The 25,708-nt window shown below is 43.5% G+C and overlaps 1 protein-coding gene across 7 annotated transcripts in view; it reads right to left on the minus strand.

Annotated features, from left to right (window-relative positions):
* Positions 1 to 25,708, minus strand: part of LOC309612803 (kinesin-like protein KIF16B) — a 295,491-nt gene that overhangs the window by 244,882 nt on the left and 24,901 nt on the right. For all 7 annotated transcript variants that reach the window (XM_082358980.1, XM_082358978.1, XM_082358975.1 and 4 more), the window contains exons 2-9: positions 16,295 to 16,364; positions 14,123 to 14,236; positions 7,708 to 7,824; positions 5,874 to 5,971; positions 5,043 to 5,152; positions 2,272 to 2,414; positions 622 to 790; positions 303 to 434 (exon numbers count right to left, since the gene is read on the minus strand). In XM_082358980.1, the coding sequence (XP_082215106.1) occupies positions 303 to 434; positions 622 to 790; positions 2,272 to 2,414; positions 5,043 to 5,152; positions 5,874 to 5,971; positions 7,708 to 7,824; positions 14,123 to 14,236; positions 16,295 to 16,364 (953 nt within the window). The remainder of the gene's footprint in view (positions 1 to 302; positions 435 to 621; positions 791 to 2,271; positions 2,415 to 5,042; positions 5,153 to 5,873; positions 5,972 to 7,707; positions 7,825 to 14,122; positions 14,237 to 16,294; positions 16,365 to 25,708) is intronic.

Genomic DNA, 25,708 nt, shown 5'->3' on the forward strand with positions numbered 1-25,708 from the left:
CGAGTTAGCAGAGTTAGAAGTTTCTGTCCTGTTCTTTAAGCAAAGCTAAGAATCATTCCGCATGGACGTCGGCTTGCATAACCGAGAACATGGCAAGTTAATGTAACTAGGAAGAGGGAAAAAGAGTCAATAATACAATACCGTAGACTGGATCACAATAGGTGCTTTTCTTCAGAACAGAAAAACTTTTTTTTTTTTAATAAAAAGGTGCTATTTCCTAATGAGACACTTTAAACTTCAGTAGTTACAGTTAATTCACACGGAACACTGTATGCTGAAGAAAAAGAACTTAAAATTCTTACTGGCAATCATGATAGTTTTAGAGTTTCCTCCAAGGCTATCTTTTAACAACCAAGTCAAAACAGAATCCCTGTAAGGCACAAACACTTGCTTCTTCTTTACAAGAGGGTTTGCTGCATCCTGAGATAAATCAGCTGTAGGGAGAAAAAGAAAAGGGGGGAAAAGTTAAAGACAATCATGAAAGATTTTTTTCTCTAATTCGGCTTCAAAAAACCTTGAGGCTATTACTCCGGTTTGGGACACAAACATTAAACCTAAGTGCTCCGCGCTACTATGACACCACCAAGAATGAGAAGAGGCAGCAGACAAGTATGAACCCACCTAAGGCAGAAATGACATTTCCCAGGGTCACGAGGGATTTGTTGATGTTCCCTCCTTCCTTCAGCCGGACCCCGGTGGCACCAGTGGCATCTGCCCGCTCACTTCCGGCAAGATCGACTAAGTGGATCTTACTCACGGTTTCACATGGCATTTCAGAATCAAATTTTGCCTGTGGTGAAACATAAAAGCAAAGTGGAAGAGGTATAAAGAGCCCCAATGTTTATATAACATTTTTTATATGTTTTATGTGTTTATAACACAAATTCTAATTATTTTCCACTCCTCACTGTGATCTCTCAGGGTAGATTTTTTTTTTTTTTAATTTTGTGGTTTCATTGGCCTTCTTCCTGATTACAAAAATTAAATTGAATACAATAGAAGCCTACCATATGTGATTCCTAAACTTTCTGAAGAACTATGGATTCCATTACCCAAATCACTGTCATTCTCAAAAGGGCTGAGTCTGACCATGGCAGATGAGGAAACTAGGCCCTGAAGGGCATTCCACAGAGAAAAATATAAGTAAACAAATAATTAGTTTTGTTCTCATCTAAAATCTGCAACATTACAAGCACAACGGCTTTCCAAAATATGACAAATATAGACAATTATCTGAAAGATCACTCAACCATTATTTGATGTTAAAATTCGATTTATTTCACAATTATAAAATAGTGAAAAATCTTAAATTCTGTATTCCTTGATTCTGAAGTCTACCAAAATTTTACTTTCCCAAAGACTCTTAACCTACGTTTTACAGTCTGAACCAAAACGCCAAAAAGAAATTACCATATTGTGATCGAAAAGCAAGCCTCTTAGAAACTAGGGATGGCCAGATCCTAAGCCACATTAACCAGAAAACAGGAGAAAAAAACCAGTAAACTACAGTAAATCAAAAGAAAAGGTCTAAACAAAGGTAAACTTGTAGAGAATTTATCAGGAGTTGCTCCGACTGACCCTAGAGAATTTTTTCATCTTCTTTGCTCTCTGAGCCTCCTCATTAATGAAAGGTTAAGTTTTTCTATCTGATGTGTTCAATGGTTCATACAGGCCAGGTCCTCTCCAAATTCCTAACATGTGCGAAGCACTGAGAGGACCCAACACCTTTATGTTCATCCGTTCCACCGGTCTCGGTGTTAACGTATTTGCCCTGAGTCATTTACACACACGTTCAAAATGCGCTCCACTTCCAGATCATAATGAATTCCTATATTAATACTTAAAGATGTCCCTTGTCCTTTAATATCACTCTAATAATCACAAGCAGCACCACGGGGTGAGTTCCACGGAGCCATAATGGACCACGATGAGTTACCTCGGCCTCCAGCTGCTCTGACTGGCAACCCCGTTATCTCCCACAGAGCTGGCAACAATGAAAACTTTGACTTAATTCAGCACAAAGCAAGTTTTTTAATGTCTAGAACACGGCAGAAGCCTGCTAAATATTTCTTACAGGTATACATCAGGTTGCATTTCAAATGTAACCGCAGAGAAATCAGCACACGGCACACGTTCAAGTCTAATGAACAAGAAAACAGCAGTCGGCCACCTCTGCTTCTCCTGGCTCACCACAGATCGGTCCTCAGCTCATGCCAATCAGCAGGGACAGCCCTCAGGGACAGAGCCAGCCCGCCCCACAGCTGCCCTCACCTGCGTGAACTTGATGGTGAAGATGGCGTGAGACCTGCTGCTGACATCATTCATCCCTGTGGCGGCGGTGGTCCGATTGATGTTTCCTGCATCCATAAGCTCTTCGACATCACCGTAATTCTGTACTAAATGTTTGGATAAATCTGAAAAAAAAAAAAAAAAGGTGAGGGGTGTAGAAATCTCCTCAGTATCTAGTAACTGGAAGAAGAAATGTACCTCTATGAAATACATGACTGTACAAATCTGTGGTGGTTTATAATGCAGACTCAGGAGCTGGGCTGTCTGGGGTCAAGTCCAGGCTCTGCGGCTGACTAGTGGACTTTCACGGTTGTGAACAAGTCACTTAACCTCACTGAGCATCGGTCACCAATCCTGATAACGCATACCTATCGCATATGGTATTTAGGATAACTATGAGCTATCTTCATCAACCTCATTAGCACTAATCATAGCCAGGGAAATATAAACACTATCTCCAAGCAAAACACACATTCTTTTAAATCCCTTTTAAAGAAACTTTCCATTCATTTGTTGGGAAACATTCATATGGTTCTAAAATCAAAGGCTACAAAAAGTATACTGTGTAAAGGGTCTTCCCCCTCCCCCATCCAATAACCCACCCCCAACTTCCCCTTCTGTCAGGCAACCCAACATTATTAGCTTCTCCAGACCCTTCCAGAAATAACCTATATGTATACAGGCAATTACATATATATTAAGCCATCTTTTTTTCCCCTTTTATACACAGTAGCATACCATACACATTGTTTCGCACCCTACTTTTTTCTGTGTAATAATACATTGAAGAATATTCTGTATCAGTTAAAGTGATCCTTCATTCATTCATTTTTATGGCTGCAGAGCATTCGATTCTATGCATGTACCGTAACCAACAGTCTCCTATTGAGACTATAGATGTTGTTGAGAGTTTGCTTCCAACACAAGTAACGCTGCTACAAATAATCTTGTACTTCAGTTTTTACGAATATGTGTGAATACTTCTGCAAAATAAACTCTTAAGAGGTGGAATTGCGAGATGAAAGCACATTTGAAATTTTGATGGATGTCGCAAAACAGTCCTCCACAGAAGGCACTCTACACCCACCCAGCAGTAACAAGGTATAAGACTGTCTCTCAACACTGTCTGACCAGGTTCCTTACATCTGCTGGGACAGTTAACAGATGCTAGCTTGAAGAATTTTTATTTTGCTTTTCTCTGATTATGAGGCTGAGCCTTCTTTCCTCCATTTAAAAATCATCAGTATTTCCATTTCTGTGGACAATCTAGTCACATCCTTTGTTCATTTTTCTCCTTGGTTTTGGAGCTGCCCTTATTAAGTTATAGGAGCTCTTTATATATTAGACTAAACAAGTCCTTTGTCTGAAACTTGAATTGAAAATATTCCCTCCACATTGTAAGTTGTCTTTTTACTTTGCTTCTGGTGTTTCTGCCAAGCGTAAAGTTGGTTTTCTGTTTTGTTTTGTTTCACCATTTCAAATTTAACACTTTTATTTCATGGCTTCTGGATTTTAAGTAAAAAATTTTAAAAGCCTTCCCTTCTTGAAATTTCTAGGAAAAAAAGTAATCCAGGGTTTCTTGCAGTCATTATGTCACTTTTTACATTTAAATCTTTGATCCATTTGCCATTTACCCTAGTATAAAAACTGAGCTCCGGTACCAATTTACTTTTTTTTCTTCCTAGACAGCTTAATAACCCATATTCCCCCAATGTTTGAATAGTAGATTCATTAGCAACTAAATCCCCATTAAGTATCTACACCAGATTCTGGATGTTTCACCCTGCTTGATTATTCTGTCTCCTCACAAACCCAGCTTTGTAATATGTTTTAACATCTGATAAGACAGTTAAAGGGAAAACATGAAGGCACAGTTAGGCTAAAAACTATTAACAATAATAGTTATCCCACGCTCCACAGAACAAATACATAGTTACACATTTCACTTTGGGCATTAAAAAGCAAAAGTTCAATTGAAAATTTACTAAAATGCAGATGAGGACCTGTTGGTGCACCCGGTATAACCAGGTAAAAAAGACAACGGAAACAGGAACATCTTTAAATCCATGACCAGTTCTCAGCCTTCCCTCCAGCGAGACACACGGGAACGACAATAGCCACAGGAAAGCCCATCTGTGTGCGATTCTTACAGGCCAGCCTTAACTCAGCAGCCGTACACAGAGGAAGTATGTAGAGCTGACTGCTCTACTCCAAAGACAGCCTTCAATCCAGCCTATTTTTAAAATAATTCGCAAGGGCCAGCCTTCACCCGTCATTCCCTGGGACATTCCTCACAAAGGACCGTGACACAACAAGTGTAGCAGAACACGAAGGCCGAGAACACAGCACAGGAACCTGCAAACAATCTTCCCAAAGGCGAGAGGTCTCAGAGTCGCCCTATAATCATGTTACCATTAAGGTCAGCAAAAACACACTGCTAAAATGCAAGGCCATTTAAAGAGACAGGCTGTAGGGTTGCTTATCTTGCCTGAGAACTTGGAAAAAACAAGTTTCTGGAGTTCTTAAAGCCAGAGGAAATCTATTGGCAAGCCCCACAGAATCAGCAAATGCCCAGTGAAGTATAAACGCATTAAATGAACATCGTGCAGTGACAGCACATGCAATTTTTACTATAATGATTCCAAAAATAAATTTTATAAATCTCGCCATTATCCTACATTTTTTTTCTCTGAAACTATTATTTTTACAAAAATTCCCAAGAAGAATAGGGCTGTGAAAACATTCACTCTTACCCTCAACATAAGGTCCTTCTTTTGGATGCTCACGGACTCTTAAATTGAAGGTTTTGGACGACTTCCGTCTAAGTAGATCTCTCACACGTTCATTATAAATTTCTAAGTAGCTAAAAATTTCAAATAAAGTTGAATTCAGTAAGATGATTTCAGACATTAATAACAACAACAATATCAGCAGCGACATACATTTTTGGGTGGTAACCATGTATCAGGTACAGCATTTTATGTGGATTATTTCATTTAATCCCTACAATAGCCCAGAGGTAGGTACTACTATTACCTCCATTTTACAGGTTAGGCAATAGAGGCTCAGGGTGATTTAAACAACCTATCCAAGGCCTCACAGCCTCTGCGGGGTCAGGCAGCCAGGAGAACCCTTGATTGCCACGTCTGCCCCCAAACCACTGACGAAACTGCCTCCCCACACAGGTTTAAGCTCAAGGAGGAAAAAACACCTCAACCATCCAGATTTATTTAAATACTAGATTTATAGTGATCCTACCAACATAAAGAATAACACAAATCCTATTCAGATAAAAGAATAAGGCAAGTGGGTATACACTGAAAGGTCGAAAGCTCACTCCATTTGAGATGAGCATGCTTCGTTAGTTTCCGACCAAGGTGGGTTGCCTCTACCGGCCTCCCAAACCCCAATCCAAATGGTACCCAAGGAAGTCACTGAAAACGTATGTGCTTTAAGCTTGCCTTCCAACCGGCACAGCACAGGACGGGGAGAGGCAGACTCTCCCCTAAGGAATCCAAAGGCTTTATCCACTCCTTGTGCCTTAAATCAAGCTCACACTCAGTTACTCAGGCCATGGGCCCTACCTGACTTCAGTTCGAAAAGATGCTTCATCCCATCTGGTGGTTTCATTTATCCGACTGAAGAGCCCTTCGCAGATCCGGGGTATTAAGCCAGAATCGCCCTGCAGTGGGAAGGAGGGACGCCTCAGCTGTCACTTGAAATAAAAGCAACCGACGATTGCATCTGCAATTGGCTGGGGTGGACTCAGACTCCAGGGGCCTGCAGGCCCGGCCCAGGGCCCAGGGCGCAGCATTCATCCCCTGCAGGGCTGCTTCCTACTCTCTGAAATGAGAGGATTGAGTTTTCGAATTTCTACCTGCTGGGACCATGATAATATACAGTTATCAGCTGTTCATCAGCTAAATCGTGCCTTGCAAACATAAGACGACTTATTCTCTAGCTTTCAAATATTCACGTTTCAGTCGGCATTGACACGCTGACGAGCTTCAGAACGGTACCAAAGACGAGGCAAAAATGTTCTCGTTAGAAAGCCAGACTTTAGGGCTTCAATGTTTTCTTCTGAAATTCCTCCCTACTTTCACCCAATCTCCCATCCCAAAAATAAATATTTATATATATATATCATCAGGTTTAGGAGAATTTTTTTCCTTGATACCATTAAATCAATATCAATTCTTGTAAAGAAAAACTGGGCCTTTCACCACATTTTTTGTTCCTACTTTAAAAAATAAAATAAAAAAGAATACCCAAATGGTACTCAACTGTAAGGTCAGAGAAAAACAGCTGTAATTTATGAGTGCTTTGTTGAACTTACATAAACTAGCTAAGAGGGAATCAACATGTAAATTTCATTTTTAGAGAAGGCTCTTTTCTCCAAAGGCACAGTAGGAAAGTAGGAAGAGAGAAGTAATGGGAAAAGGAAATGTGAAACTCTTGAAATTGTCTGTTCTTCTCGTATTCTTCCCTACTTCTCAGCACTGAGGATTCACTGTCCAGCATTTATTTTCTTCTCCTGGAAAGAAAATGCCTGGATTTAAGAAGCCAGGACACATGCACTCAAAGGCTTTCATCTGGAAAGACCTGTCCTCCTTTAATGCATTACTTCTTCCACTAACCATTGAACCTGTAGCATTCAAGGCAGCACCGAGCCTGCCAGCAGGAAACCCAGCCATCCTCCGCTAGCCCCTCCACATCTAGAACAGGCTGGCACCTCTCAGACTCAGTGAACAGTTTTCAAAACCACGACATGAGAAAAGTAAAACACACAAGCACTATCCAGGTCTGGAGAAAACACAGAACGGGATAAGTTCCTACAATCACGTCTAGTTTTTCCTCTGCCATATTTTGGGGCAAGTATAACTTTAAGGTTCTTAATTTATACAGCATAACTACTAAACTCTACATACTATATTTATAACTATGTAGACTCTACATAACCTGTATAATTCTAACGCTTTTTATGTATTCACTGGATTTATGTAGTACCTTTCCACCAAAGAGACTCTTTTTTTCACATTTTTCTTGGGCAAAGATGTTTTGAATAATTTTAAATAGAACAGAGTTCAGTAATTTTATTCACATTGTTGGGTTGGCAGAAAAGAAGAATAAATTACTTGTAGGCCCAGCGTACTTTTTTGATAAGATTATAAAGCCTTTAAAAACAGAAAATGAACTGACTCCCATCCATTATTCATGCTTATAAACTGAAAACTATTTCTAATTTAAAATCTCTCAAAGGAAATTCCGTCCAACTTATTACTGAGTTTTACCTTATTGCTAAAGAATGATCAGAACATGAAAAGCAAGTTAGTACAGACCGCGTAGATAAGAGATACTTTTATCAGTCCAAAGAGAGATAATGAGAAATTTTCTTCCCACACAGTGTAAACAACGTACAGAATCTCCCATCATAGTGTATGACTTTCCTGATCCAGTCTGCCCGTATGCAAAGACACATGCATTATAACCTTCAAATGCAGACTTCACGACATCTGTGCCGAGGGTTTTGAAAACCTGAAAGCAGAAAGAAAAAAAAAAAAAAAAAAAAAACACAAAAGATACAATTACCATGGATTTTAATAAAAACTCCTTCAGTGTTGACAGTATTCTTGAATACTACTTTCATAAGGATTACACCATGTAAATAAATCACTACAGAGCTGTTAACAACAGAATAAGTGTATATCCCAGTTTTTAATCAAAAGGAAACATATAATGAAGCAAAAAGCAACCCCATCCATTTTCCCACTTAAGTTAACAAAAAATTCCTGAAATAGAAAAAGGTAAACAAGGCAAAGTGACAGTCATAACTAGAAGCAAAGACGATTTTAAAGCAGGATGATTTATCATTTCAGAATTAAATAAACTTATAAAGTGATTCATGCTACCAGACCTTCCAGAAACTAAATATTCAAAGTCACAGCAGCCAGAAAGTTACGGCCCAAACCATGCCAAATCAATGCCATCATTTTAAGGAGACGGCCATTCATCAAAGTAAGTCTCCGGAGGCTCTCACAGAGCTGAGTGATGAGTGGGTGCAGGTGAGGCTTGGATGCCAGGCTCTCCCGAGTCAGAATCCAGTGCATTTTCCTATTGGGACATTTGCCCAGGATGGAGAGGGCAGGAAGACGAGCTGTGTGGGACCTGGGCTGGCACTTACAGTGGCCTGAGTCCACGTCCACTGCACCACACAACTGCACCAGGATGCTTTGGGGAATGGAAGGGGGGTGAAGGACAAATACTTGACCCACACAATCGATGTAAAAGAAGCAAATCAAGATGCCTGGTCATCCTCCTTGCACCCAGCTGGGGCGGGGACCAGCCAAAGCTTTCTAACCCCCTCTTGCCTTCACACTGCCCCCTGCCCCCTCCCTGCAGGGGAGACCAGGACACAAAGGGCACACAGAACACCTCCCTGCTTCAAAAACAAGGCACATCAGCAGCTGAAGAGACACCGGAGAGGCAATACGATCAGGTTCTCAGTCAGAACCAGGAAAAGGTGTGGGGTCCCCCGCAAAGGCCAGGGCGGGAGCCTCGTCAACCCCTCGGGAGGGTTCAGTCTCCGGGAGTGATGCCGGGTGAGCCCAGCTCAAGACACACCATCGACTCTCCATAGGGATCTGGGCCCTCCAGCCAGATACCACCCCCGGACGGGGCTGACAACCACTGGCCATCTTGCTCTCCCCTCCCCACACAGACATCCGTGCTACCAACACAGCTTGTCAGCCAAGGACGCTTCAGGCACCATCTTCCCGCCGTCTTGTTTAGACTTCGTCTCCTCGGTGGCGTCAGTCAAAGACGTACAGACTATCCTTCCAACAGAGCCGCTTCCACAGAGGACCCTCTCATTACTCTCCTTCATTCTGAGCTAAGTTTCATCCGTTTCAGCTTTACGAGCTGATATTTTCTGATCCTTTTCCCACGTTCAGATGACTAACTCAGCCTTCAACTAGAGCAGCTCACGCCGTGTCCGTGATCAGTCCTCGGGGCGAGCAGTGTCCTAGATCCACTGTCCAGGGGGAGAGGTTAGGTCACTGGGCACACAGTGGGCGGCAGAGTGGGATCTGCACCCGGCCTCCCTGACGCCAAAGCCTGCGCTTCTACCGGAGCCAACGCCGAGTCCTCTTCCCACGCTCTCGACATCAACCTGGAAGCCCCAACCCTACGTGGAAGGGCCTCCCCCGAGAGACCACACACACACACACACACACACACACACACACACACACACACGCACTCCTCTGTGAGGAAGCAGAACCAGGAATCTCAGGGGGACTCTGGGCTCCAGGCTAACCATCTGAGGTTCATTTTCACCACTATATATGGAACAGGAGGAAAACTCTAAATATTTCTTTAATTCTTTCTGATTAGACAAAAACCAAAAGGCAGATGTCATTTTTACCACTTCACAGAGTGCCACTGGAGAGAAAGAACAGCCTTCCAAAAGCTTCCGGAAGAATAAAGGAAGGCTCTTCTCTCATACTTTTGTCTGGGGCTAACACAAAGTCATGGAAAATATCATATTTAAACCAAACCCCAAAGGTTTCAAAATGGAATTCTTCCCCAGGGTTAAAATCCACACCTGCTACTTTACCCCTCATTTAGTCTCTAGAAAGCTAACTCAGCTGGAGTTCCTCCAGACTCAGGGGGCCCCGGAGGGGGCGGGGGGCCTGGGGCTGGTGGACGTGACCGCACGACAGGCCTAGAAAATGCAGGTCCAGAGGTGCTGAGACCCAGGCCTGGCTCGGTCCCAGCTTCAAGTCTGCTGGGGACCCAGAGAAGCAGCAGGACGGTGCCCACACCCCCGGGGTTCCCAGCAGGGAAAACCGGCTACCCCACTGCAGCTCCCACCAAGGACTGATTTACCATCGTCTACCAAACCGAGGTGGGGAAGGAAGGGGCTGTTCGACTGGCTGACGTCCTGCCCTCCTGGCCAGGGTCCCCGAGAGCCACCTCGCTGCTTGTCTGAGAGGCTACAGAGCTGACTTACAGAGCTGACTTACAGAGCAAAGGGAGGCGTCGCAGAGCCTCGCTTGAGGGGAAGTGCCCACAAGAGGGCGCTGTGTAAACAAAAGACTCTCCATCCAGCTGTCAACTGGGAAATTTTAGGTTTCAGGTTTCTCTGGGGTCGAATCAAGGAACAGGCAGTGTGCGATCAAAGCCTCACTTTGGAGTCTGAAGAACAATTAAGAAAATTAGACCTTACTTAATGGTCTTTAATTGACACGAGTACGGCCTTAAACGGCCCACTGATTTTTTTTCTAAATCTAAAATTAATTTGGAAGGAAGAAATAGTAACGGTCATCTTATTTGGAATTTGTTTAACATTATGGGAAACTTGTACTATAGTAATGGGCATGATATATTGTCTCAAGATGCCTTTTCATTTAAATGATTTTTAAAAAGAAGAAAAAGACAAGGGCCGACATCACGCTAAGCCTGCATCTTCCCGTTTACAGCAGGGGTGAGAACTGTCAGCTCAGTTCCTTTGAAGGATCCGGCAGCGTGAAAACTTTAGTCGATACAACACCAGCTATTCAAATTAGAGATGAGGAAGATTACCTTCTCTTTAACAGTGTCTAAAAAATAGGTGTCTTCCCAAAAATGCCAAACTCACAGAAAAAGAGATCGGATTTGTGGTTACCAGAGGCGGGAGGCTGGGGGAGGGAGACTTGCAAGAAGGCGGTCAAGAGGTACAAACTTACAGTTCCAGGAGAAATAAGCACTAGGAATATAATACACAACAATGATGACTGCAGTTCACACTGCTGCATGATACACAGGAAAGGTGTTAAGAGAGTAGATCCTAAGAGTTCTTTTTCATCACAAGGAGGAATTTTTTTTTCTTTTCTTTTTACTGTATCTATATGAGAGGATGGTTATTAATTAAACCTATTGCGATAACTGTTTCACAAGATACGTAAAGCGAACCATCATGCTGTACACCTTAAACTTATACAGAGATGTATGTCAATTATTTCTCAATAAAACTGGACAAGAGGAAAAAAAAAAAACAAAAAACACTAGGAGTTTTCCTGGATCTCTGCTGGTTTTATTAACATGTGGTTCTACTAGAAAGCAGTGTTATAATAACATATCTCAAAGGCTTTTTCAGTTTTGAACTGAACGTACGATATAAATAACCTGAGACTGTTCCAGAGTCAAGGAACCCAAAGCCTCTGAAGCACAGACACCTGAAGCAGGAAAGTCTCCTCCTCAGCTGAAAACTCTTTTCATTCTCAAACTACTTTTTAAACTCTGGGCAGGTATTTTTAACTCCCAAAAGAGCTAAACGTGTTAACTGCTTCCCTGACCTTGACTCTCACTGAACCCAGGATATGTGACCTGTTCCATAAATGAACGACCCACCCGTAGACGAGGCCTCAGTGAGCAAACGCCTGCTAAGCATCTCCAGAGAGCCAGGCCCTGCTGTCCGCGCCACCACTCCCGTCCCTGGGCTTTCCCTCGGCACAGCCCCTGTCCCCAGAAGGCCTCAAATCCAGGTGAAACAGGGGGGAAATCCAGCCGCTCGCTGGGTAACTTAGGAGGGAAACCTTCATGGCCCTTCATTCATCCGCTAATGAAGATGTCCTGAGGACCATGTAATGAACCAGCTTTTCCCTTAAACTCCCCCGTACCAGCCACTTCCTTTGCGCTCCTACCTGAAAGCCAAAATCTGGATTCCACTAGCTGCAACATTCTGTTCCTCAGCAGACTCCAAGCTACCAACACTAATCCACTTACCTCAGGACCAAAGTCATCTTCGCTCACTCGCTCATCCATTTATTCATTCAACAGGGCTGCCCTGTCCACCTGTCACTGAGAACACACCAATCCTTAAACCCTTAAGACCTTCCAGGGGTATCTCCACCGCCGTATACATCAGCCCCAGGATCTCAACTCTGCTACTATTCAGTCGATTAGACCTACAGACCTGAGCAAGTTATTTAAGCTGAGTCTCCTTGACGAAGAAAAATGGAGCTAAAGTAGACCTCATTTGGTTCTTGTGAGGATTAAACGAGGCAGCACACCGGAGCACCAAGCAGCGTTTCTGATTCCCCTGCAAACTCCAGCAGCATTAGTTCACCTTTCCTCTCCCGGCCCCTCTCTCATGCCCAGCACCCCATCTCTCCTCACGGCCCCCATTCCTACTGCTGTTGTCCTTTCTATGTTTCCCCAATACTGAATCAACATCTTGCAGATACTATCACTCCAGGCCTCTCCTGGGAACAATTTCTCCACATTCACAGCCAATCTGAACTCCCAACACTTACATCGCCTCAGAAAGCCAGCCTCCTCCACAAACCATTCCTAAACCAACTACATTTCTCAAATGCTAAGGATCATGCAACTCACCTGGGGATCTTGCTACAAAATGCAGTTTGATTCAGTAGGTCTGGAGTAGTTCCTGAAATTCTGCATTTCTAACACTTTCCCAGGCAACACTGAGATTCTAGTACGTGGACACACCAAGTTACAAGAAACTACACCATGATACCACTTCAAGATACCATCGCGTGGGTCACAAGCCTGGGCGGGCAGGACAGGAATTCACGTTCGTTTTAACACCTGGAGACCTGAAGCCATGCCTCTTAAGAAGCTGTTAACAAGCCAGGGAGAAGCCCCACCATGCGGGCATGCTCTCCCCCCTTCCCCACACCGTGTTTCCCGAGAACCCCGCTCTGCTCCAACACCCTGCCTGCCCCACCCAGGGAAATACACTAGTCCTTCTGGTCACATGACACATCATCAAGCAACGGTCCCCTGGGAGGATCTTCAGGTCTGTTCTTATCTGCCCATGTCATGTCTACATTTCAGATCACAAAAGCCTACAGCACAGGTTTCCTGGACAAATTCCAGCTTCATTCTAGGTTCTAGAAAGATTCTGAACAAAACGATCTTGCTTTCTAGAATCTTTCTTTCTAGAACCTACAATGACCCATCCAAGCAGGGGAAATGTGACTTGGGTGTGAAGTGTACCTCCTAAAGCTCTGCATCGCAGCAGGACTCAAGGCCAACTGAGTTATGTGCCAGGCTTAGCAGTACACACAGGCAGACATCAGAGTTCCTGCGGATTCAGTTCAGACCACAGCAATAAAGCGAGGCACACAAATGTTTTGGTTCCCTGTGCAAATAAAAGTTATGTTTATACGATACTGTAGTCTATTAAGTGTGTAGTAGCATTTTGTCTAAAAAATAACATACATACCTTAATTAAAAAATACTTTCTTGCTAAAAAATGCTAACCATCACCTGAGCCTTCAACAAGTCGTAATCTTTTTGCAATAGTAACATGATAGATCACTGATCGAATATAATAATAATGAAAGAGTTTGAAATATTGCAAGAATTACCAAAATGTGACACAGAAACACGAAGTGAACAAATGCTGTTGGAAAAATGGCGCCAACAGACTCGACACAGGATTGCCTCAACCTTCAATTTGCAAAAAAGCGTTAACATCGAGCACAGTAAAATGAAGTATGCCTGTAACTGTCTCCCCAAAAAATGCTTTACTTGCAAAGCTCCTTTAAAACAGTAGTCACTGCCAAGTTTTGAAACAAAAATTATGATCATCATGCTCAGAAGTGGAAAAAAAAAAAAAAAAAATCAACCTTTTGGGGATGGAATTCATCTCAAGCTTAAGATAAATGCTGCTATATAATAAGCAAAAAGCTAAGTTAGCAAAGGCTAATTTTACATAAATCATATTCAGAAAAAAAATTAGCAAGATGTTTTAAAGAGTTTTAGGGTAGGCATGTTTTTCTCAATATGAAAATAAACCAAAACAGAGATTTTGAAAATACCATACCATTTCTTGTGAAACATAATCTGGACTTTTTGTATCAGCAGAATAAAAAGAAAAGTCATAGGTGAAGGTCTTGGTCCGTTCTCTTCCTGAGTCCCCAGTCCCTCCTTCTGGTATCTAGAAAGAGATGATTATGACAATAATAACAACAATGTAAGAGGAAAATAATAATAATGTGAAGAACCCTGTCAGCAAACAAGTAATCTATCCAATTCAAGAAAAAAACGTCATAAAAAATACACAAACGATCACCATTTTCCATTATTTATACCCTGACTCAAATCCATTTAATTCCTCACCTCCTGAATGAATGAATGAATGAATGAACAAGCAAGCAAACCTAAACTCCTCCCAGCAATTCAGGCTCTCTACGATATGACCCAAGGCTACTTTTCTGGACTTTTTATCATGATTACCTTATATGAACCTGACACTCCAGCCAGACGCTATGTTCTTCTGACTTAAATGCTTTTTAGTGCTGGAGTCTGCACAACTTCACGGGGTGCTGTTCACAGAGATGACAATGTGACAGCAGTTGTGTGATCTTGTGGCCCCACTGAAAACTCCAGGTCAGATGCCTCCTCTTCCACAAAGCTCCCCTTGGGCACTGCATCCAGAAGTAATTCTCCCACCTCTGAGAGACGACTCTCCCAGGACATATCATATTATGAGTCTACTGCATATGTTTGCATACATCTTGTCTACCTTGCTATATACCAAATTTGAAGCGAAAACCATGTTTAAAAATCTTCATATGCCACCAAGGCCTCACACAGCTCCCTGGACATATGCTGAATAAATGTAATGGGCATCCTATTTTCCAACATAATTCAGATACTATAGTATACATACTATAAAAAAGAAAATTGTTTAAGGTTCTTATTATTAAAATGTTTAAAAATCCAGGCATCTATTCTGGTTATATCAGACAAAGCAATGTTTGTAAAACTCAAAAAGCAACAGAGTAATCAAGGAAAACAGATTCCATAACACACAAAGGAAGGCAATTCATCCAAGGACACGGGTCTCTCCACTCCGTTCCGGTAAATACGATGTTTGAATGATTAGACTTTGACCGCAGCGCTGTGAGCACACAAAGGTACAGGAAGCAGAGCAAAGTAGAGGTAACTAACAGCAGAGAAAGGACAAGTGACGTGAGAAGATGTGGGAGGTCAAAGGAGGGAAAGCCAGGCGCGGGCCAAGCAGAGCCAGAAGGTAGGAGAACTGCGGGCAGCAGAGAAAGAAAGACATTCCACTGGAGAATGCCTCAGGCCAAGGGGCACCAGAGCCCCAGAGGAGGCCTTTCGAAACGCCCAGAGCACGGCCCATGCGAAGATGGGCACATTCCCCAGCTTCTATCACTGGGGATCAAGTTGCACGACTTTGAAACTGGATTTCAAAGTGTCCAGTCCCTTGAGCCACGAATTAACAGAAATCCAACCAGAGACTGATCTGCACTTGGCCGTGGGCCACCAGGCCTCTGAAACCCAAACCTGTGAGCTAATGACAACTATCGGAGGATGGGGTTGGGTTCATAAGGCACACGATTTCTTTATTATTGATTTTACACACTTATTTTTCCCCTAAGTGAAAAGTATTCAGGGTCCTTAACAAATTCACTAACCAAAGAAAAAAACCAGAATACTTTAAGTACAAAAAGAACTCGCCATCTTAGAAAATTCTGGGATTTTTTTTTCAATTTTCTTTTTTCCAGAAAAAAATTTCAGTTTTTTAAATTTTTCATCCCCTGAGTTTTGAATAGTAATACCAGCTTCTCTTGCAAAGTTTACAAAATTATTTTCATTAAAAATGAAAACAAATCTAGGGCCAAAGCTTATTTAATAATTCACAATGAGCCAATTGCCAGGCTAAGGATCCACCATAGGATAGAGGTTAGAAATGCCTGGGTCAGGGCTAAACGCATGAGCTCACCTCCCAGAGCTGGGGCTCAGGCCTGGCTCCCAGGTCAGCGAAACCAGGGACGGGACAGGAGACAGAGCATCAACCCTTTTGCTTTGTGACCAAGCCCAAGCCAAGTGCAAGCTGACGTGGTGAACTGAACAGAGAAAGGAGGGCTGTGGAAACAGCAGATGTGTTGTATTTACCCACAAGCCGTTCGACGCGGAAACAAACACACAACTCACGGAACTGGAGCCAGCCCAGGCCGCTACTTGCCTTTAAGTTTGTGATTGTTGTTTTGCTTTTCTCCATTTGAATAATGAATTTGGCTTCCAAGTCCTTTTCCCTGCAACACAAATAATTCAGTGTTGGTTAGGAGAGAAAAGACTGTTTTTACAATTTCTGTTGTATTTACTTTTTACGTATGGCGGTTTGTTTTTAAATGGCACGTGAAGCACAATCTCTGATACTCCCCCGTCCCGAAACCTTACGAACATAAACATGAGGACGCACAAAACAGATGCCACCATCAAAAACTTAAGACTGAAAATACTGTGTTGGCAAACCCTGGAAGAACTTCTACCTGTGAGCCAAAAGGAGTCTATGTGAAATGACAGAAACCAGGGACATTGTGTGACTCGGGAAAAGAGAAGCCCCACCCACCTGGTACAGAAGAAAGTCACCGTATCCCTCCATCCACGATGAGAACTAAGAAGAAACAGTAGTGCTCACAACCAGGTGCTGCTTCTAGAAGCAGCCAGGGCACTGCCCCCTCCCCCCACCTTCTTTCTATACCCATCCAGAAAATGTAATTCCTAGAAGACACCAGAACAGGAAGTTAAGAGAAATCCTAAAAAGTACAGTTCTCTGAAAGAAACGAGACTACACCCACACAATGGAGTGGGATGTCCCTGGCCAAGGAACGAGGAAGGTCTCTATGTACCACTGTGGACAGAGGCCAGGGTTCGTTAAGTGGGAAACGTGAGGTGGAGAAAAGTATACATGGGATGCTACCACTTGTATTTAAAGATAAAAAGGATAGCGTATTTATTTTTCGAAAGGTTACCTATGGAGAAAGAAGATGAAGTGGAAGAGACAGGGAGAGAAGCTAGATTTCTAGAAAAACACCTTGATCTATATAGATCATCTTCAGAATGATGAAAATAATTTACACAAAAATAAAACAAAATTATTTTTATTAAATAACCTAAAACACAAAAGTAAGTTGAAGTAAATGAACCTGTGTGCAGCATGGTGAGAAAAGACCTCATATGCTAATTCCTTAGGCAGGGGAAATCTAGCCTAAGGAGAAAAAGAACTACAGAGCAAAGATATTGTGGGTTCAGGAATCATATTTTTGGTGATAAGTGTAGTTATCCTGGGATTTCTGTTTGTGTATTGTGGGATAATACATAAGTAATTATGTTGCTGTCGCTGAGGACCAAGGATTTTGGTTGAAAGGAGATACAAACATTAGATTTGTTAAAAAGAAACTATAGGGCCAAAATGCAGTCACTTATGCTAAGCCCCGCCAAGATTTAATACCTTACTTAATGTAGTTTCAGCCTCTCCCAGGAGTAAATCTTGAACCAATCAGTCTGGAATTTCCTGGTCTACACTAACATGGTAGGTAAGACCCCCCCTGCTGTCCCCAAGGGAAGCTGACTTTGCCTGAAATAATCCACTTTTTTAACTTCCTTTTCACACCCTCCTTCTGCCCGTAAAAGCCTTCCGTTTTGTACAGCTCCTGGCAGGGCCTTTCAACTTGCTAGGTGGGATGCTGTCAAATTCGTGAACCACTGAATAAAGCCAATTAGATCTTCAAATTCACTCAGCTGAATTTTTCTTTAACAGATTGCTGAGGCTAGGTAAAACCTCTGTACTCCTGAATCTAAGTGGGAAATGCTAACATGAACTTTATCTGAAATTGAAAAAAAAAAGTACTCCCTAGCTTTGTCCTCTGAAAAGGCCTAGAATCTTATGGCCAAATTATAGTATCTAAATACCATTTTCCACTAAGGTAAGCCAGGGCTGATGGAGAAAGCCTCAATCCAAACATACAGGCGGACCTTGGAGACACGGCAGGTTCGGTCCAGACCACGGCAATAAAGCGAATATCACAACACAATGAGTCACATGAATTCTGCTGTTTCTCAGAGCATATCAAAGTTATGTTTAAAATGTTCAATAGCATTATGTCTAAAAAAACAAGGTACATACCTTAATTTAAAAATACTTTATTGCTAAAAACTGCTAACTTGGCTTCCCTGGTGGCGCAGTGGTTGAGAATCTGCCTGCCAATGCAGGGGACACGGGTTCAAGCCCTGGTCTGGGAAGATCCCACATGCCGCGGAGCAACTAAGCCCATGTGCCACAACTACTGAGCCTGCGCGTCTGGAGCCTGTGCTCCACAACAAGAGAGGCTGCGATAGTGAGAGGCCCGCGCACCACGATGAAGAGTGGCCCCCGCTCTCCGCAACTAGAGAAAGCCCTCGCACGGAAACGGAGACCCAACACAGCCAAAAATAAATAAATTAATTAATTAATTAAAAAAAAAAAGTAACAAATGTTCAAGTACAATTGGTGTCTTTAAAAAAAAAAAAACAAAACTGCTAACCATCATCTGAGCCTTCAGCAAGCGGTAATCTTTCTGCTGGTGGAGGGTCTTGCCTCAATGTTGACGGCTGCTGACTCGAGTGGCTATGGCAATTTCTTAATATAAGACAACAGTGAAGTTTACCTTGCCAATTGACTCTTCCTTTCCTGAACAATTTCCCTGTAGCATGCAATGCAATTTGATAGTATTTAAACCACAGACTCAAACTGGAGTCAATCCTCTCAAACCCTGCTTTACGAACCAAGTTTACGTAATATTCTAAGTCATTTGTTGTCATTTCAACAATCTTCATAGCATCCTCACCAGGAGCAGATTCCACTCAAGGAACCACTTTCTTTGCTCATCTGTAAGAAGCAACTCCTCATCCATTAAAGTTTTTCCATGAGATTGCAGCAATTCAGTCACATCTTCAGGCTCCACTTCTAGTTCTCTTGCTATTTCCACCACATCTGCAGTTACTTCCTTCACTGAAGTCTTGAACTCCTCAAAGTCATCCATGAGGGCTGGAATCAACTTCTTCCAAACACTTGCTAATGTTGGTATTTTGACTTCTTCCCATGAATCATGAATGTTCTTAATGGCATCTAGAATGTTGAATCCTTTCCAGCAGGTTTTCAGTTTATGTTGCCCAGATACATCAGAGGAATCACTAGCTATAGCAACTGTAGCCTTATGAAATATATTTCTTAAAGAATAAGACTTGAAAGTCAAAATTACTCCTTGATCCATGGGATGCAGAATGGATACTGTGTTAGCAGGTATGAAAACATTTATCTTGTCCATCTCCAACAGAGCTCTTGGGTGACCAGGTGCATTGTCAATGAGCAGTAACATTTTGAAAGGAATCTTTTTTTTTTGAGACGATCTCAACAGTGGGCTTAAAATATTTAGTAAACTATGTTGTAAAGAGATGTGCTGTCATCCAGGTTTTGTTGTTCCATTTACAGAGCACAGGCAGGGTAGACTGAGCATAATTCTTAAGGGTCCTAAGATTTTTGGAATGGTAAATGAGTATTGGCTTTAAATTAAAGTCACCAACTGCATTTAGTCCCTAATGGCAGTCCTAGGTGGCATCTTCTTCCAGTAGAAGGCTGTTGCGTCAACATTGATTATCTGTTGTTTAGTGCAGCCACCTTCGTAAATGATCTTAACTAGGTCTTAACCAGATCTGGATAACGTGCTGCAGCTTCTACGTCAGCACTTTGCTTCACTTTGCACTTTGATGTCACAGAGACGGCTTCTTTCCTTAAATCTCATGATCCAACCTCTGCTGGCTTCAAACTTTTCTTCTGCAGCTTCCTCACCTCTCTCAGCCTTCAAAGAATTGAAGAAAGTTAGGGTCTTGCCCTGGATCAGGCTGTGGTGTAAGGGAATGTTGTGGCTGGTCTGATCTTCTATCCAGACCACTCAAACTTTCCCCATGTGAGCAATAAAGCTGTTTCGCTTTCTTACTCATGTGTTCACTGGAGCAGCACTTTCAATTTCCTTCAAGAACTTGTCCTTTGCCTTCACAACTTGGCTAACTGCTTGGCACAAGAGGCCTAGCTTTCAGCCTATCTCGGCTTTTGACATGCCTTCCCCACTAAGCTTAATCATTTCTAGCTTTTGATTTAAAGTGAGAGACGTGCGACTCCTCCTTTCACTTGAACACTTAGAGGCCACTGTAGGATTATTAAGTGGCTGACTTTCGATATTATTGTGTCTCAGGGAAGAAAAGAGGCCCAGACATATCATTTCCCTAACCAGCTTGTTCAATAACAACAACAATAAACTGCAGGGAATATAAAGGTGGAAGCAGAACCTATAGATTAAAAAAGACTTTAGAGATATATCAGTCGACTGGATCTCAGTTCACACAGAAGAGCATTTTTAGAAATAATAAGACATGTAGGGAAATGTTAACACTGACTAGATATGTGATGATACTAAGGAATTATTATTTTAGGCGTGATAAGAGTATCATGATGAGCTTAAAAAGGCCTTAACCTTTTAGAGACATACTGAAATATTTACAAATGAAATGATGCCTGGGATTTACTTGAAAATAACCTGGGGTGGGGGGCTGGGGGAGTAGAGGCAGGAGAGGGTAGCACCCGGGCCACCTCAGGATGAACAGAGACAGAACAAACACCAGCCAGAACAATGAAGCCCAAAGAGTATGATGCAGTAAACACCACTCAAGCGCTACAGTAAATCCCCATGGCCTGGGTTAACTTTTCCAAGCCAGTTTGAGGAAATACAGGGCTGGGCGAACAGAACACTGGCTTAGAGACAAATAAATGAAATCCCTCCTGTGTGCGTGGAGCCTCCAGTTCACCCTCCAGGTCTTGGGCGGCTCCACCGTTGGACCCAAAAGTGAGAACTGCCTCAGGGACACCCCGTGTTCACGACGCTGGAAAACAAACACTTGAGCACTCAATCACCTCGCTCCACCGCACTCAACTTCCAAAGTGTGCTCCGCCCAGCGAGAGAGCCACGCAGATTCGTTTTGTTAATGCCACATCCCGGTCCCTCCCGTTGCCACCGGGGTCATTTCTCAGTCACTCATCAACCTACTGTGTCTAGATCTTTCACTTTAGAACCACTGGTATTATCAACAAATACCTGCTGGGAGCACAAAACCATCCGGGGATCTCAGAGGACTAGACGTGACCACGATGGGTGCTCACGCCGCCTGCCAGTTCTTACTTACAAAACACGAAGGAATGCAGGTCATACCATGCCCACCCCGCGCCCATCCCTCTCGTGGGAAGCCAGAGGGTAAGGAATTCCAGGCTCGGAGCCTTACACCTTGGGAGCAGCAAAGTTTAAAGGGCCCTCCCCAGGATCATTTATTCCAACCTGTAGGTAACCAAGACAGTACTTGCCTAGTTTTAAATGAACATCCACTCTATAAAAATACCAGGGAAGATACTGACTGAAAGGCCATTATGTACCATTAGCGTCTTTTTTATCAGCCACTTCCAAAATCAAAACTGAAGATGCGCCAATAAAATTAAAAAACAAAAAAAAACAACTGGAAATGCTCGGTGGGTTTCAACGGGTCCACGACCTTGAAATGGCAGAAGCTGGGGTGTGGTGGTGGGGATGGGGAGGGGCAACCTCACTTTTCTGAGGGTCCACAGTTCCCTCAGCTTCTCAAAGAGCTCTGTGCCCCAAAAGACGGGCACCCCAGCTCAGACCTGTTATTCAAAGTGCAGCCCAGGCACCAGCAGCCCCCGGAGCTCGAGGGATCACGGGCCCCCTGCGGACCCACCGAACGGAACCCGCTTATGACAGGAGCCCAGAAGGACCCCGACAACCAACTGATGCTGGAAAGCACGGCTCAGACACTATCTGAACATGACGGAGTCATAACTGGTCTTACAGTTACTCTCACGAAACAAACTCCACCACGTGTGATCTAGTTCATGTGCTGGGAAACGCACTTTGTACTTTGACCTTTAAGTCTTATTTGTAAAATCACATGACAGAACTGGATATAACCCCAGTCAGCTGACACTGTCTCGACTCTTTGCTCCAAGTTGTATGGTGGCTTCTGACCAAGAGCAATACGTGCCTAACATCACCAGACCTAGGGAGTCATCTGAGTGTCGTGACACCCAGGCTCCCTCATCCTGAGCACCCGGCCAAGCTTCCAGCCCTTCCTGTACCCAGATGGTTTCCCAACATCAGTGCGGGGCTGCTGCCAACAGCTTGAAATCATTCTAAGTGACAATCACAGGCCATCAAGATTCACACGGAAGCCATCTGTTCCGGAAAGGGAAGTTCACGAATAACAATTTCCTAGACTGCTTCCTTCTTAAGCATAAACACGAAAACTGTAAGAAAAAGATGGATCTTTACTCTGAAAATAATCTCTAAGTGTAGTGTTATAAATACAAAGAAGCTAGCTAGAGATTTAGCCATAGACGGCAAATCTCACTCTAGTTACTGAAAATACTTATGGAAAAGCCAATGTAATCTCCATGAAGCGGTTATGATGGCGGGAATTATTAAATATTGAAAGGAATCCTTTGGTGCATTCATCCCTGGTAGATTCCAGGAGGCCATCAAGCTTCCAAGTATTTCAGAGATGGAACAAAGAACAAAGGAGGCCCCAGGCTCCCTTTCCTTCCACACCCTGCTGACCTGTCCCACTCGGGCCCCGCGTCCACTGGAGACCGGCTTCTGCTCGTGGCCGTCTCTGCACCTCCAGGGCCTCTAACTATCATAGGTGACTTGAGGGTCCACGTGACACTCCCTCTGGCAGCCTTACCTCCTGTCCCCCCCTCCCCACCCAACGGTCAGTTACCCAGTCCCATCCAATCTACCGCCGGGCTACCAACCTTGGCCACCTCTCCCACTGTCCCAGGTCGGCCACCACCACCCCTCTGGAGTCTCTTTGCCTCCAGCCTTGTCCCCTCTCATCCACCCTCCACTCTGCTGTCAGAGGGATTCTTTCCAAATACACGTGGCACCTTGTGGCTCCCCGGCTTTACAGCGACTTCCACAGGCCACAGGGTGAAGCCCGACTCCCAGCGGTACCCAAATGCCTTCTGACCGACCCGACCTAACCATTCCACACTATCCATGCCACCCTCCTCCCGGCCAACGCTCAGCCTGGTCTTCCTGAGCCTTCGTTGAGCCTCTGCCCCACCCCCTAGTCAGCTGACCAGCCCCTAGTTCACCCACAAGACCGTGAACTTCTCAGGAGTAAGGACTGGGCCTACTGGGTTTACACCCCCAGGCCCGGGCACAGTGCCTCACCTTGGATGTGCTCACAAAACGGCTGTTGAATGTGATGGACCAACGGACTAAAGCTTTGAATGGATGCTCTCCCCACCAGCTGCTCTTCGCCAGGCGCATCCCCTCCTTAGGGCCACTTGACCCCCTCACCACCCTTGCTTCTGGCTTTCCCACCCAGGCCCTCGGGCGAGGCTTGTCCCAGGTCCAGTCTGACTCACCCACCCTGTAAACCTTCAGGAACGCCTACCCAGCTCATCCCACCCCACGGGCTCCACCCCTGCTGGTGTCGTCTCTCCAACTGGTCTAGAGCATCCCACTTCCTCTTCACCCCACAACCTGAGCCCTCCGGGCACAAAAACAACACTCACAACCAGCACTCGCTCGGTGCTTTGTCTTCCAGTCTTTCAGCTGAAAACTGTGCAACACCAGGCACTGAGAGGTCCCCCAGTCCCAGGTCAATTTCCTCTGACATTTACGAAACATGGGAAATAAATCTTGACATTTTTCTCATACTGAGGAAAATAAATCATCCTGAAATATTATTTGAACATTGACTTGATAATAGAGCAAAATGAACTATGCCTCTGCCTGGCCACTTTGGTGAACTGGGTTTCTCAAGCGAAAAGTCAATTATGGTTCACTCATATAAATAAGTAATTTATTTGAAAGGTCTGGAAACTAGATCATAAGATGCTACAAATGAACCCGCTGGAGTAAGTATGCTGAGTTATAGATCAATACTGAGGGGGGAGGAGGGAAGGAGAAAGGAAAAGATGTAAAATATCCAATCAGAGAAAGAGATGAATTATGTCAGCTTGCAGATATGAGAATAGGGGAAAGCTTATTAGAAAAAAATAACCCTATGTTAATTCAAACATTTTGAATATGTTTTTAAATTATTCAGCAATTCAGATTGACTCCACTCATGCAGCTGATGGTGTTTGGTCACCCCATAATAAAACAGCTGGAATGGGTGACACTGAGATCCCCAAACTGGGCCCCTAGCCTAGAAGATTATAATAAGAGTGGCTTATTCACTCTGAGTTCCAAAGTGAACCAGCATCCCCAAATTCACCTGAAAAGTTACATACTATGAACCAATATTTAACTGCCTTCATTTTGGTGGCAGAACACCCAAGAGCAAAAATTTTAAACTCTATTTTTAAAAAGAATGCATGAACATAACCTTCAAAAATTGTGAATCACTGTATTATGATATCACTTATATGTGGAATCTAAAAAAAAATGGTACAAATGAACTTATTTACAAAACAGAAATAGAGTCACAGATGTAGGAAACAAACTTATGGTTACCAAGGGGGAAAGGTGGGGATAAACTGGGAGATTGGGATTCACATATACACACTACTAAATAAAAAAATAGATAACTAATAAGGACCTACTGTATAGCACAGGGAACTCTTCTAAATACTCTGCAATAACCTATATGGGAAAAGAATCTAAAAAAGAGTGGATATATGTATAACTGATTCGCTTTGCTGTACACCTGAAACTAACACAACATTGTAAATCAACTGTACTCCAAAAAAAATTCTTTTTCATTGTGAATCACTATATTGTACACCTGTAACTTATATATTATTGTACATCAACTATACTTCAATTTAGAAATAAAATAGAAGTACAAATTAATTAATATAATTAAATAAAAATAAAAAGAATGCATGACCTCCATGGGTACTACTACGGAAAGAAGTCCAAGGAACACTGTTAAGTGGGGGAAAGAACCAAGCATGCAGTCGACGTCCAGTTTGCAGTCCAATAAGTAGATAAATAAAGCGGAGAGAAATGCACATTTCTGCTTCTAGATGCCCAGAACATCCCTGGACATTTCCGAAATGATAATTGGGAAGCTGTTCGCAGTGAAAGCTGGTCACCTCTGGAGAGTACGTAGGAGCAGGACCTCAGGGAATGAGAAAATGAACTTAAACACTTCCCTGTGGAAACTATTTCAGCGTGATTCGATATTACTTTGATTAAAATAAGTTAGTTAATTAGAAGGCCAAAAGCCCCTGACTTTAAGCGTTGGGTGGCTCCTTGGCGCCCTGGGGTGCTTCCGGGTCCTTCCAGGGCTGGCTCGCCGCCCCTCCCCTCCTGACCGTCCGGCCACACAGAGGACAGCTCACCTTGGCCACAGCTCCCCCGCCGTCGCCATCCACCGCCCGGATTTGCCTCTGTCCCTCCCCACCCCCTGCATGTCCACCAGGCTCAGGGGTGTCAACCTTCAACCCCAGACCAGATCCCCCCTCTTCGGGTAGCAGTCCGGCTCTCCAAATGCTCAGTGAGCTGCTCAGTCCCTCCACCCCATCCAATGGCACTTCTCT

This window comes from Balaenoptera borealis (assembly GCF_965194805.1).
Source record: "Balaenoptera borealis genome assembly, chromosome: 16".
NCBI lineage: Eukaryota > Metazoa > Chordata > Mammalia > Artiodactyla > Balaenopteridae > Balaenoptera > Balaenoptera borealis.